The following is a 13385-nucleotide window of genomic DNA, read 5'->3' on the forward strand; positions in this document are numbered from 1 at the left end:
GCACGTTTTCCTTTGATTTTTATTCCTCTGCTCTGCTGAGTTCTGAACCTCTTGGGGTCATATTAAACATCTGGCTGTGATTTGGTTGTTTACTCTTAGAAACTGAAAGTGATGCTGAAGTTCCTAACTTTTAAAAACCCTTACATTTTGCATAAGAACTAGACCTCCTTCAACCAGTGAAACATGCTTCTCTGAGGAACTTTCCATGGAAATTTCCACCATTCCACTGGGCCCCCAGTTCTCCAGTTTGACTTTAAATGCCTGCATTTAGATATTTCACCCATAAGCCCAGTGTGGCTTTTGAGTCTCTAGTCTGTCCTCATTCATTGCAGGTGAGTGTCGATTTTATGTTGTACTCCTCATTACGTTACCCTATACCAGTGTTTCCCAACCTTCTCTCATGATGAGAATCACCTGGTGGAGTTGTTAAAACAGATTCCTGAATCCCAACTAAGAAGTGCTAAACTAGAATTTTTGGGAACATATAGGTAAAATTGTATACTTAACTAGTGCTCTAAGACAGATTTTATATACAGAGCACTAAGTTAGGTATGCAATTTTACCTATATGTTCTCAAAAATTCTAGTTTAGCACTTCTTAGTTGGGATTCAGGAATCTGTGTTTTAACAACTCCACCAGGTGATTCTCATCATGAGAGAAGGTTGGGAAACACTGCCCTAGACTCTCGCATTTACTTTTGATATACACTGAATGGCCAGATTATTATGATTTCTTACCTCATTTATTTGATATCAAAGATACTATAAAACATGCACCTGATCAGTTTTCCCCTTTGCACTGGCAGATAGAAAGTTCAGGGCAAATAGGTGGTTGATCTCCAGCAAAAGTCTAGAATACTTTTGGTACTCATTTGAGATACAAATATATTGAGTGGCCAGATTATGTGTTCAGAGATCATAATAATCTGGCCACTCAGTGTAGACCTGTTTGAGTAACTTTCTATTGAGTTTATTCCTATTAGACACTCATTTAATAGTGTGTTGGATGAGGGCTTTTCTCTGGAATTGCTGATCTCACCACTACAGACTTACCTCAAAAGAAAAAAATGTTGTTTTCAGTTATAAATGTGCCACTTTGACTTCCACCAGAACAATCAGCTCTTTAACTGAGGACTCCCAGGGGGTGGTGCAGGGCAAACTCAAGGCAGGATCTCACTCCCCCTCATGTCCACTCAAAAAAATGTAGTGCACCCTTTTCACCAGTGTCAGGAAAGGGGAGTCAGCTGACCTTTCCCTGCCGTATTCCAGCCCCCCTGAAACTTGACTTGTCTTAATCAGGCATTTGTTTCTAATCTGCCAGCTGACTCTTTGAAGTGTTAATGAGGGCTGCTAACCAATTTCATCAACACAGTTAACCAGAAACAAGTTTATTCAAGAGATAAATTCAACAGAGGCTACTGTAGGATGTCTTACCCCACCACACGGTAATGGATGCATGAAGGCCAAAAATCAGAGCCACACACCTCAGAACAAGACAGACAGACATGCTGGCTGCTGTTGGACATGTACAAACATTACTTTAAAACCAAAGATACTACTGATGACCACAATTGCTTACCATAGACTCCAGAGAGGATCAGCACTTCAGAATGGGAAACAAATGAAAAGGAAACTAGGTTTGTTCTTGTTCTTCCTGTGACAAGAGCACCAGCATTCAGTGCCGAGGACAACGAAATGGGGACAGAACGAAGAAGAGGGAGTTCAAGGACTGTTTTAGCCGTTTTGTTCAAAATGTGTATGCACAGTTTGAACAGCACCATCCGGGCAGTGAATCATTTTGAACTTCCATTGAAGTGCTTGCTGAACTTCAGGGTTTTCAGAGTTCTAAGATTTGACAAGCACAACTGAAGGCCTCCTGTCCTTTCCTCTTGGAAGAGAATTGCTGGTCATCCTCCTGAGCCTTCCACACCCAAAATAAGTGACCATGGGGCTGCAATACCCCGAGACCTGAACAGTCCTTGGAGCATGGCCGTTCAACATCACAGGTAAGGTAGCCCCATGCAGGCCCACCTGTACAGTTGGATGGGAGGGCAGGGAATTAGGCTAAATTACCCGAGTTTAGCAAAGGATCGCGTAACTAGTTATAGATGAGTGGGGATGGGCTAATAAATTAGGTCATGGTATACTGTTCCAGCAGCATCTGTAAGAAAAGCTTTAAACAACATTCGAGGGAAAATCTAGGGCGGCCCATGGTGAATTAAAATAATCCAAATCCTGCTAATAAATGTAAGCAGACATGGACATGAACATGAAAATTTTTAACCCTTTGCACTCCGAACCATTCTGGACATTGGCTACCAGCTACTCGACGCTACTTTGCGAAATGTGCGTTGAGTTAACTCAATTCCCCGTAATCACTAATAAACTGCAATGTCCCCTGAGAGGGGACAGCGGAGTGCAAAGGGTTAATATTAGAGTGTTTTATCTGTACTCATTCATTTCCTTAACATGTCTGAATATATAATTTTCCACTTGGCTATACAGCATAATTAATGATTTCAGAAAACAGAAGGTCAATGACTAATCCTAGAGGCCTAATAACATTATTTCTTCTAAGGTCTAAACAGTTTCTACCTTACGGACTTAAGCTTTTCCCCTTCCCTTTAAAGTGTAAGGCACCTGTAGGTTCACCAAGCCGGTGAATTTGTTCCTGTTCTTTCCCGCCACTGTCTTTGGAAACCTTGTAAAATGTACAGTCTTAAAGTCTTAAGATTTTTTAAAAACACCCCAGCGCTGCTAATGAAACTTGTTTAAGCAGCTGCTGAAAGGAACTGACAGGCAAGAAGTGAAAGAACAAATTATTGGTTTAAAACTATTAGTCTTTTGAAGAGAGGAGACAGTTGTCCCGGTCCTGGCACTGTGGTTCAAGAGTGCATTTGGAGTTGCCAAGGAGTACATCCGCTTTCCTCTTGGTTCCTGTCAGCAGTCCTTTTCCCTTTAAACAAGGTAGCTGGAAACCTCCAGAAATAGTCCTCCTGCATTCTTTGTCCAGGATCATAGGACCATGGCTTCCCACACTTGTGTTAGCTTCTCTTTGCTGGCTGTGTTGAGGATAATGTGATTTTGATCATACTGTGCACCCCCTGAAAAAAAGGAGAACATGAAGAATGTGCCCTCCGTGAAGGGGCTGCAGACAGTACCTCAGCACAGAGTTATGAGTAGAAGTAACCAGGGGCAAAGCCATGTGCCGCATGAAACAACGCAGGAGCAGAGCCCTGCCCAGTGCCCAGTCTGACAGGCGCAGACAGGCTCAGTCACTGGGGGTAAATGTGTTCAAGTCCCATAAGGCACCAGCAGCTCCACTCAGGATCTCCTACTTCCTGGGCTCCTTTTCCTACTCCACAGACATTAAGGTGCCTGATATTGGGGGCACAGGGAAAAATATAGAGAAGGGAAAAGGAGCAGAGACTGAAATATATTCAGTGGTGGGGTCAAGGATTCGAGGTACCAGTGAGGAAAAAGCAGGCAGACCTGATATAGCGGGAAGTTTTGACTTCAGGTTAAAGACATTAGTACATCATTAAAATGTTTTTTAAGTGTTTTTCCAAGGCAGTGGTTGGCAAACTCATTTGTCAACAGAGCAGCACACCGCGGCTCGCGATCCGCAGTTTGCTGACTGGTCTAGAGCCTCCACACGTAGGTGTAGCATAGAATACAAGGGCAGTGTGCTTGGGCCTTCTATGTGTACTCTTGCAGTAAATCCCACTGTGCCCATTGCGATTTCTGGAAGTGCCCTCTCAAGGTCCCAATGTCCTCTTTCCCTTCTTCGAGATTATAGCATTTTAACTTATTTTCGAATCATAAAGTTCCTGAGAAGTAAACTGATTCATTCTTCTTCCTTTGGGAGAATTAAAATCAGCCCATACATCTGATGTTTTTAAAGTGAGCATGAATCAGCACCCACTATTGTCATGTTTGTGGTCTGGAACAATACACGATTGTCTACCCAAACAACTCACTCCCCAGACACTAGGAGACAGGTCTAATAACATCACTAGGTAACAAATGGTTCCACAGTTATAGCTAATGAAAATTAGTTTCCTATAAAGTGCACCAAAGAGGTGTATTTGCATTTCCTTAGCAGTCCGTGGGATGTGGCCCTCATGTCCACAAGATGGCACCATTCTCCCACATTCTGAGAAATTCCGCGTAACAAGTGACTAATGCAGCTACCATACTAGATAGACTGAGCGTTCACAAGCATACAGACAGTATCCTTACTCAAGAGGCATTTGGCTAATTTCAAGGCATTTTAGGAAGGGACTCTGGAACTCAAAGTCCTAAGGAGGAACCTCCTAGAGTCCCATAGTTCTTGTCAGAGTAAAACTAGAAGCCAGGTGTCCTTACTCCCGGGTCAGTTGTTAATGGAGAAAGTGGGGGAAAGTCCTGTATGCCTAGCACTTCTAGAAGGTAAGCCCTCTAAAGCCAAGATAGTATCTTTTCCCCCATTTTGGTGAGTACCCAGTAAATACAGATTGAAAGAACAAAAGAAGAAATGCTCCAAGAAGTTACTCATAAGGATTATAGTGGCCCTACCCCCGGACATGAATCCATGTGTTCAAAAATAATCCACACTTCCAACTTAGTCACTTTTCTTTGGCTTCTTTGGAGGTTTTAAAACTATCTTGTATAGACACAGAAGTGCCAGTTGAACAGGTTGATGAAAATAATCAAGGAGGGTCTAGTTCTGTAATTAACCAGTCAGAACCTCCAGTTGGCCATTTGTAGAATGTCCACAAATGACAGATTTTGTATCCAATGTAATGTGAAGGAGGTATATTTATATTACCATTCATTCTCTGAATCTTACATCTACTTTCTTCTATCTTGCAGCCTTTTGGCTTGTGATTTCAGTCTCACACTGTTAAAATAAAAGGCTTGAAGACAGTCCATGTCCAGATTCTACCTCAACACTTTCTGCCAAATGGATTAACCCCTCTAAGCCTCCATTTTGGGGGCTGTAAAGTGGGATGCGAAGGGGGGGGGAGAGGATAACATAGGTTGCTGTGAAGATTACATGACAATGCACAGTGTTTAGCACAGAGGCTAACATAGTGAAAGATCTCTTACTATTTATACTAGTGCTCACCATTTTCAAAAGAATAGGTTTTTAGTTAACTAAAAAAAAGGCATAACCAAGAAGATAAAGGGAACGAGCCTTACCTTTGATATCTAAAACTAAGTTTGGCTTCAGCTTGCTGTAGATCCTTCCATCAGACTTCATGCTCCAGAACTGACTCTCTGCGCTCTGGTCCAGGGCCAGCCCCAGCTTGGAGCCGGAAGTGACAAGGCTCCCCACGATCGTCATGCAGCAGTCTTCTGCTATCTGCTTGGTACAGAGATATGTGTCTTAGGAACACACATTCAAGTGTCACTGTGATCAGTTCCCTGTTTAAGCTGATTTTTAAAGCCCCCTAGATCCTGGCTTCATTCACCCTAATGCCCTTTAGTTCAGGTGTTACTAGTGACAGAGGGTTCTCTGTTCTTATCCATTTCAAGGGACTTCTGCCCTTTGGGAGACTGTCTTACTAGTGAGAGAAGCCTGAGAACATCAAAGCTGCCCCTCATGATGGTTTTCCCTCCCAGAAATGACTGTCCTCCAAGGCTGGTCATTCCACTAAACCTACCCCCACAGAACCACCTTTGTGCAGCCAGAGCCTTCTATAATAGAATGTGGCTGCACCTCTAATTTTGAAGGCTATTGTAGCACTAACATGGCTAAATGGGCATTTTGTCACTTTACACCTTGAAATTCCATTTATTTATCTTGTCTTTTCTTCATGAGAAATGTCAAATTTTTCTAAAAAGGCATGCTAGCCAACCATTAAAAAGAGAAGAAAATACCAATACTATAAAAGGTCTTTTCATGTAGGAATTTTATGGGTCCTTCTTGAAGTGAATCTGCTCTCAATATATAAACAGTGTATGGTGTTACATGTTCACATTACCCTAACACAGATCGCTGATGAAAATGCTCATGGAGAGAACTGGAAAGTACTCTTCTATGTGAGATAAGGACTGTGATGATCTAGGCTACTTCACTTCTCACTGGCCTACTCAGTTCAAAGTCATTAAATAACATCACCAAAATATCTGTTAGAAATAACTGATGAAAGGCTCCATTTTCTTGTATCGTTTAAGATAATTCAAAGGCAGAAATTGGCTTTTTGTGCTTTTCTATCACAGCTCTTACTATTCCTTCTGTGCAAGTCTAAACAGCCCTTATGCTTACTGGAAGGATGCCTGTCCCTCAGGCCCCACAGGCCGAATTAACATGCCTTTCACAGGCTCTGTGCCTTCTGCTGACTCATGGGGCACCACAGTTAGAAAAAAATCGGGAGCAAACAGCCAAGCCCATAAAATCAGGAAGTTACAAAGAATATCTGCAACAGAAGCATGAGCTCCTCTTATAAACTCTTACTCATTGCAGCCGTAATTGTGTGTTTTGGAGGAGTGATAGGAGGGAGGTGGGGCATTTTCCATTCTCAAGGTGTGCCAATGTGGAAATGGTGCACAAGCTGGGACTTCTTCACCCTAAATTCTAGTCTGAGATCCTCCAAAAAGGAAGCAAACCAAGAGTAACCTGTTGATAATGCTGGGGTTTACAGTTGGTTTCTATACCTAGTAGAAATTCCTATATAATTTTCTGTCCTATATAATAAAACCCTAATCTGCAAATCAACTGAATGGCAGAACGACCAGTCGCTATGATGTACACTGACCATGCAGGAGCTGCCCCCTGATGGTCAGTGCGTTCACACAGGGGGAGCGCCACTCAGCCAGAAGCTGGGCTTACAGCTGGTGAGCACAGCGGCTGCAGTAGGAACCGCTCCCATCTCCATGGCAGTGCTAAGGACCCCTCGGGGGATGTCTGCCTGGCGGGAAAGGGGGGGACTACCTTATTTTCTAAGCCGGCAGGGGGACATCCCCCAGGGGTCCCGTATTTCGAGAGGGCACAGGCCAGGCTGAGGGACTCCCCCCAGTGCACGAATGTTACTATATAAAAATCAAGTAAAGATACCAGTACTCTCTTGGATGAGAGTTAGATTTACTCCCATTTTACGTTCATAGACTGGTTCTATAAGAGCTAAGAAATATTTTCATGGAAAACCTAATTTATTTTTGAAGGTGGTCCAGGAAATCATTAACTTGAAAGATGCTATCATAAACCTTTGTCTTATCCTAAAGCTCACCCTGCATTTGATGCATCCTTCTTGATAAATCCAGATCTGATCGTCAGCACCGACGTCCTCCGTGACCTGTATTCTGAGAAGCTTCAGGTCCTCTAAGTTCCCGTTGGTTGACAGGAATAACCCTGTTGCCTTGTTCCGAAGTCTGAAATAAATACGTTTCTAGAAGACAAAACCCAGCAATGATCAGAAGTACGTTGTACTATTAGAAGTTCTGAACAAGCATCAACAACAAGGGCAGAATCCAAGGTGAGGTTGTATTAGGGACAATTTCTATACCCAAGAGCCCCAGAGGCTTTAGGATTTTCTCCCTGAGAAGATTTCGGTGAAATGTCAAAGAAGTGCCTGGGGCAGGGAGCCTGCCTGGGGCAGGGAGCCAGCACTGGGAGTTTGGGACGCACCACGATTTAATGTCAGACACGAGAGCATTTCTGAAAGCAGTTAGAAACAGCCCAAATTTAGAAGTTCATGGGAGTGGCAAATTTCAAACTGAAACTAAAATGTTAAATTACATTTTTTTTTAAAAATCAGAGAAGAGTATTCAAGCGTGGAGAGGAAGAAAATACCTGATTAAAAGGCCGTAGAGAACCTATCTGGCGACAGCCACTGAACTCATACCAATTAGGTACTTCTGCTGGTGACAGTAGGAATTGCCGACCCCTGTAATTGCCATATTCATAAGTAATCCATCTGGAAAAATAGATAACCACAAGTAAGTGGCAATATCCATTTATATTTTAGGATGTTTCAATTGTTAGACTGAGCTTTATACTTACAATATACATTGGCAGAAGGGGGGGGGGCGACTACCTTAGTTTCTAAAACACTCAAGCACCCTTTTCTCAAGAAGTAGCACATTCTTGGTACATATTTATGCTAAAAAGAACCATTCTTAAAAAGAAATGGGTAAGGCTTTTCCTCCACCTGAGCAACGAAATAGAGATTGTAGTTTTAGTGGGACAGCCCAGTATTCCTGTGAGCTTTTTTTATAAAACATTTCCAGTTGTAATTATGGATCTTTTATTTAAATAGTTAATATTTGTAAAATTCTTGTGTGGCATATGGTAAATACTAAAGGGTTATTTAACTAAAAGTAAATAACTCAAATTTTTGTTTAAAATGAGAGGAATCTTCCTCCGTCCAGAAAACTGCGAAAGATACTCTGGTCTCCTAGGGATGCTGGTGCCCACGCCTGAAGGCTGTGGACTCCTGCACGCCACGGCCTGTGCATGACCCCGCTCCTGCATGCCATGGCCTGTGCGTGACCCAGAGGCCTTCCGCGGGCCCATGTGTTACCGAGGAAGAATGTCCTCGACTTTTAATCCTGGAACTCTAAAGCACCCAAATGTTTTTTAAACAGCTATAGTCCCCTCCAACACTTGATGCATACAGGCAGACTATACCTATTTTTGCAAGTGAAACAAAAATACTTCCTTAAAAACATTTATTACATTGATAGTTCTTACTCATTTTTATATCTTCATTTCACAGTTATTCAAAGTTGAGAAAAATCTTCCCATATTGACCTTTAAGCATGCGCAGCATCTGGTAGTCACTCCTAGTTAAAGGAAAACCCCAGCCCTTAATCCAAAATCAAAGGACTTGGTCTTTTAAAGGGAAAAGGAAAACGAGCTCTCTCATACTTGCTAGAAAGTGCTCAGTAAATTCAGAGCACTGTTTTGCAAAGTGTTCTCCTAGAAACTTTGAAGTGTTGAAGACCAAGTCCTTACCTGAAGTAAACTAAAAGCCTGGAGGAATTGATGAGAGAGTCTTCATACCTGGCTCTTCCCAGTGGGAAAAGTCCAATATGAAGGTGCATAATCATTAACCCTTACAGAAAATAGGTGGGTTTGTGTCACTTTAAGGTAATGTAGGAGAAAAAGAAATATGATCAGACTTATTCTTTAAAATCATCTCTTATTGAATGAACAAGTAGGTAACTCACATGCCACCGATCACCTGAACTGAGCGTATCTGTGTATTGAATCCCAGGGATTGGAGATTGACTGCTTCTGCATTAAGCTCAATCTTTTTTCCTTTGAAGTCTTCTCTTTCGAAAAGAATAATTGTTGGCTCAGAAAATTCCTGTTTAGGAACAATGATAATGTTACTCATTTTTAATAGTAACTTGAACTTATTAGAAAATCGTCTTGTTACAAGGACAGGTCACGAGATGTTGGCCTGTCATAAGCTTCCTTTCCCAGGAAGTCAGGGTGTTTATACACTCTAGAGCTAAAAAGAGGAAGGAAGTGGGGACAGGAAATTTTCCTACTGCATATAAAGGCAGGTAAATGTAAATAGTGCTATAAAGGATGGGGGATGTCTCAAAGGAATTGGTATATGAGTCTGAAATATCAACCCAGCTAATGAATTTATTTTCAGTCCTGCCATTTTCTATTAGGATAAGGAGGGGCTAGAAACGGAAAGCTATGGGTGTAAATGGTGAGGGTCAGAGGCCTATTGCAGTCTAGTGGAATTGCTAGTCAGGAACCTCCTTGTATGCATTTTCAACTGTCTTTTTTGTTTTAATTGTCAACAGACAATGATTCTGTGCACGTATGCTCCCAAACTTTCCTATAGAAATATTGTTAGGAAGGAAAACTACTGGATGGAAGCTATACATTAAAACTCATTTTCAAATTATAGACCCTTATGATCCTAGACCGCGGTTGACAAACTCATTAGTCAACAGAGCCAAATATTAACAATATAACGATTGAAATTTCTTTTGAGAGCCAGAATTTTTAAACTTAAACTTCTAACACCACTTCTTCAAAATAGGCTCGCCCAGGCCATAGTATTTTGTGGAAGAGCCACACTCAAGGGGCCAAAGAGCCACAGTTTGCTGACCACGGCCCTAGACCAAGCTCTAATGATGATAATCCTAAAATCATAAATGATCATCAGAAATTCACTACCTGCTTCAAGTTTTGTGGCAAGGATGTGGGACTTGCTTCATTTATGTGAATGTGCTCTGACACGAAGATTCTGTTGACCAGTAAATAGCACATTAATGTTCAGAGGTGGTTTGTATGGCATCTGTGAGCTAATGAATGGTACCACATCATCCCATGTTCCATTGCTACTATTTTCACGTCTCAAGAAAGGTCAGCTTCAGTTATTTGAACAGGCAGGAAAGGATGAGATAAAGCCAATTCTTGCCTAAAATCAACTGCCTACCATGTTTCCCCGAAAATAAGACATCCTCCAAAAATAAGACCTACTTACAGTTTCCTTCTGAGTGAAATATAAGGCATCCCCCGAAAATAAGGCCCCCCCCAGGCTAAACATGAGAGATTTGGTCCACTGGTTCTGAAAGAAATGGAGTCACAAGAAATTCACCAGGAAATTCAGGAATTGGATTGTTATGATGATGTTCCAGAAGATGATGACAGGATTGTCATTGAATAAATGAGTAAATTCTTGGTACTGTAGGATTCAGTTTGTCTGGTTTGTGTTGACAACTACCGTACTACCGTACTGTATACAGGTAATAAATTTCCTTTATTTTCATTTAACAATAAATGTGTACCGTATTCTTCTTCATGGAAAAATAAGACATCCCCTAAAAATAAGACTTAACACATCTTTGGGGCAAAAATTAATATAAGACACTGTCTTATTTTCGGGGAAACCGGGTATGTTTAAAGCTTCTAATGAGAAATCAGCTACCAAAAACTAAAATATTTCCAAAACTACACACTCAGACTAACATTTGAACATTATCTTGAAGTTTCCCATTGAATATTGCTTTGACTACATTAAAGTGAAAGATTTCTGTTCAAAGGGACACACATGATAAATCTGGAGGAGTCATTCGATTGCAAATCTCAAAGAGCAATACATTTTAAAACTATAAGGAATTTTTGCAAAATAATAAGATATATAGGAAACTATAAAATAAAAAGCTGAGCAAAGGACATAATAGGCAATTCACTGAACAGAAAACCCAAATGATTAATAAGTATATGAGATACCAACCTCTCTAATAGTAAAATGCAAATTAACAGTGAGAGAATACTTTCTACCCAATTCATTCCAAAGTTAGAAAGTCAGAATACTCAGTAATGGCAAACAATGTGGAAAACAAACCCACACACACTGCCAACAAGAATCAGAAGTGGTAGAACGGGACTTAGTGAAGCTGCATATTCATGCACACAATCCCAGCAAATGTACTTTTTTATATACATGCCCAAGAGAGCCCCACAGGTCCATGGAGAGGCACAGAGGAGAATTAAGTAAAGCATTGTGATGGGATATTTGCATCAGTTAGAATCAATAAATGAGATGTACATACAGCATAATGGACAGCTCTTTAAAAATTTTAATGTAAGTATCGTTATGTTTATAATGCAGTGAGAACTATAGCGTAATACTGTATATAAATCAAAAGCCTGTACATAGCCCTGGCTGGTGTGGCTCAGTTGGTTGAGCATGGTCCCATGCGCCTAGAGCTAGCCGGTTCAATTACTGGTCAGGGCACATGCCACAGGGGGTGTACAGGAGGCAGCCGATCAATCTCTTCTCTCATTGATGTTCCTCTTTTCCGCTCTCTTCCTCTCCCTTGCTCTCTCTAAAATCAATAGAAACGTTAAGAAGCCTACATACAGATTTTCTGAAAACATATGTTTTATAAGAATGTCCACATTGTATCCCTCACACATCCCATGGGTAGGGATCAGGTATAAAATGGGGTAGGGATCAGGTATAAAATGGGAAGAAACAGGAGAGGGGCCTGAACTAACTTATGATGGTTGTGTGCCATGACTGAGTCAATACTTCACCTGAAGTCTAAGAAAATGGCAAGCAAAAACAATTTATATGTTTAACATCTAAAAAGATTAAAAGTTACAGGATAGAAAGTTCTACGGCACCTGTTTTTTTCTGTCTCCAACTCTAAGCCTGGAGTTAACTGCTGCTTTCTACTCTGGCCATCAGCTATGTGAACCATGCATCTCCATAACGAGATATTCACACGGACATACTTACAACATCTATAAAACGAAGAGACTTCACACTTGCTCCAGGCAGGCATCCCATTGCAGAGAGACACGGGTAGTGGCCTTCTTCCAGCACATACTGGTTACCAGAGAAATTTTCTCCATCATATGCAACCCAGCTACATAGGAAAAACCACACACACACACACGTAATTGGAGTATTCTTATTCAAGAAACCTGATTTTAGAGGTAGCCTGCTATAAAATAAATAATGCTTGTGGCTAACAGTGTTCGTCAAAAATATCTATATTTTCTGCGACATTTCTGAATATTTCTTGTGACAAATATTTATAATAAGTCAGTTGTTAGTTTTGCAGTTGGGAAATATAACCTCTCTCTCCATGAGATAATTCATGATTTTCTTCCCCACCTGCCAGCATTCCTTGCTCCTCTTAATGACACCACATCCTTCCAGTCAATGAGGTGCTGTCAAGCCCTGGAGTCCTCTCAATAATCCTGCAGCCTTCCCAACTAGTCAGTTAACTGGATCTGCTGATTCCTCCCAAAATTTCTCACATTCCTTTCTCATTTCCCACACCTCAGCACTAGGCCAGGAGTCAAAATACCAGTGACTTACACAAGTCACTTAGCCTCTCTGGGCCTCGCATTATTGATAAAATGGTGATGTACCAGCTTGTCTAGAAGAGTGGTTTTTTTTTGTTTTGTTTTTAATCCAAGAAATGCTTATCAAAGACTGTGTGTCAGATACTTTTCCATTGCTGGGGATAGAACAGAAGCCAAAACGAAGTCCTTGCTATCTTGAAGTTTACATTCCAGTGAGCCGAGAAAGATGATAAATGAACAAAAAAACTATATGTCTGAAGGTAATAAATGAAGTAGGTAGGTAATAAAGAGGAACCAGGACAGGTGGAGGGATGTGTTTAGTGACAGTGACGTTTTACTGTAAATCTGCATTTGAATGCAAAGTCTGTGCTGTCCTCTTTCTACTCTTACGACGGTGCTGTTCAGACCATAGAGAACTACAATATGTAAGTAAAGGCACTATTACTATTACTAATAGACAGAATTCCTCATCACCCTGGCACAGGTTGCTCTGACCTTGAGCTCTCCCCTCTCTAAAGCTTTTGAACCAGTTTTCAGCATGGCACTTTGAGCTCATTGCCTTTCCCATCGTGTTTCCCATGGCATTTATTTAAGCTCATATGCTCAAG

The 13385-nt window shown here is 41.2% G+C and overlaps 1 protein-coding gene and 1 long non-coding RNA gene across 2 annotated transcripts in view; one reads left to right on the top strand and one right to left on the bottom strand.

Annotated features, from left to right (window-relative positions):
* Window positions 1–2425: 2425 nt before the first annotated feature.
* CRYBG1 (crystallin beta-gamma domain containing 1) overlaps window positions 2426–13385 on the bottom strand; it is a 162629-nt gene continuing 151669 nt past the window's right edge. The window contains exons 17-22 of the mRNA XM_036414920.2: window positions 12203–12332; window positions 9156–9295; window positions 7777–7900; window positions 7214–7372; window positions 5184–5346; window positions 2426–3103 (exon numbers count right to left, since the gene is read on the bottom strand). Of these exons, the coding sequence (XP_036270813.1) occupies window positions 3015–3103; window positions 5184–5346; window positions 7214–7372; window positions 7777–7900; window positions 9156–9295; window positions 12203–12332 (805 nt within the window). The 3' untranslated portion in view covers window positions 2426–3014. The remainder of the gene's footprint in view (window positions 3104–5183; window positions 5347–7213; window positions 7373–7776; window positions 7901–9155; window positions 9296–12202; window positions 12333–13385) is intronic.
* On the top strand, window positions 7272–9265 carry LOC123651411. Its single transcript, XR_006740106.1, has 2 exons — window positions 7272–7402; window positions 8385–9265. It is a non-coding gene; the product is annotated as an uncharacterized LOC123651411 (long non-coding RNA).

This window comes from Pipistrellus kuhlii, unplaced genomic scaffold, assembly GCF_014108245.1.
Source record: "Pipistrellus kuhlii isolate mPipKuh1 unplaced genomic scaffold, mPipKuh1.p scaffold_m20_p_5, whole genome shotgun sequence".
Lineage (NCBI taxonomy): Eukaryota > Metazoa > Chordata > Mammalia > Chiroptera > Vespertilionidae > Pipistrellus > Pipistrellus kuhlii.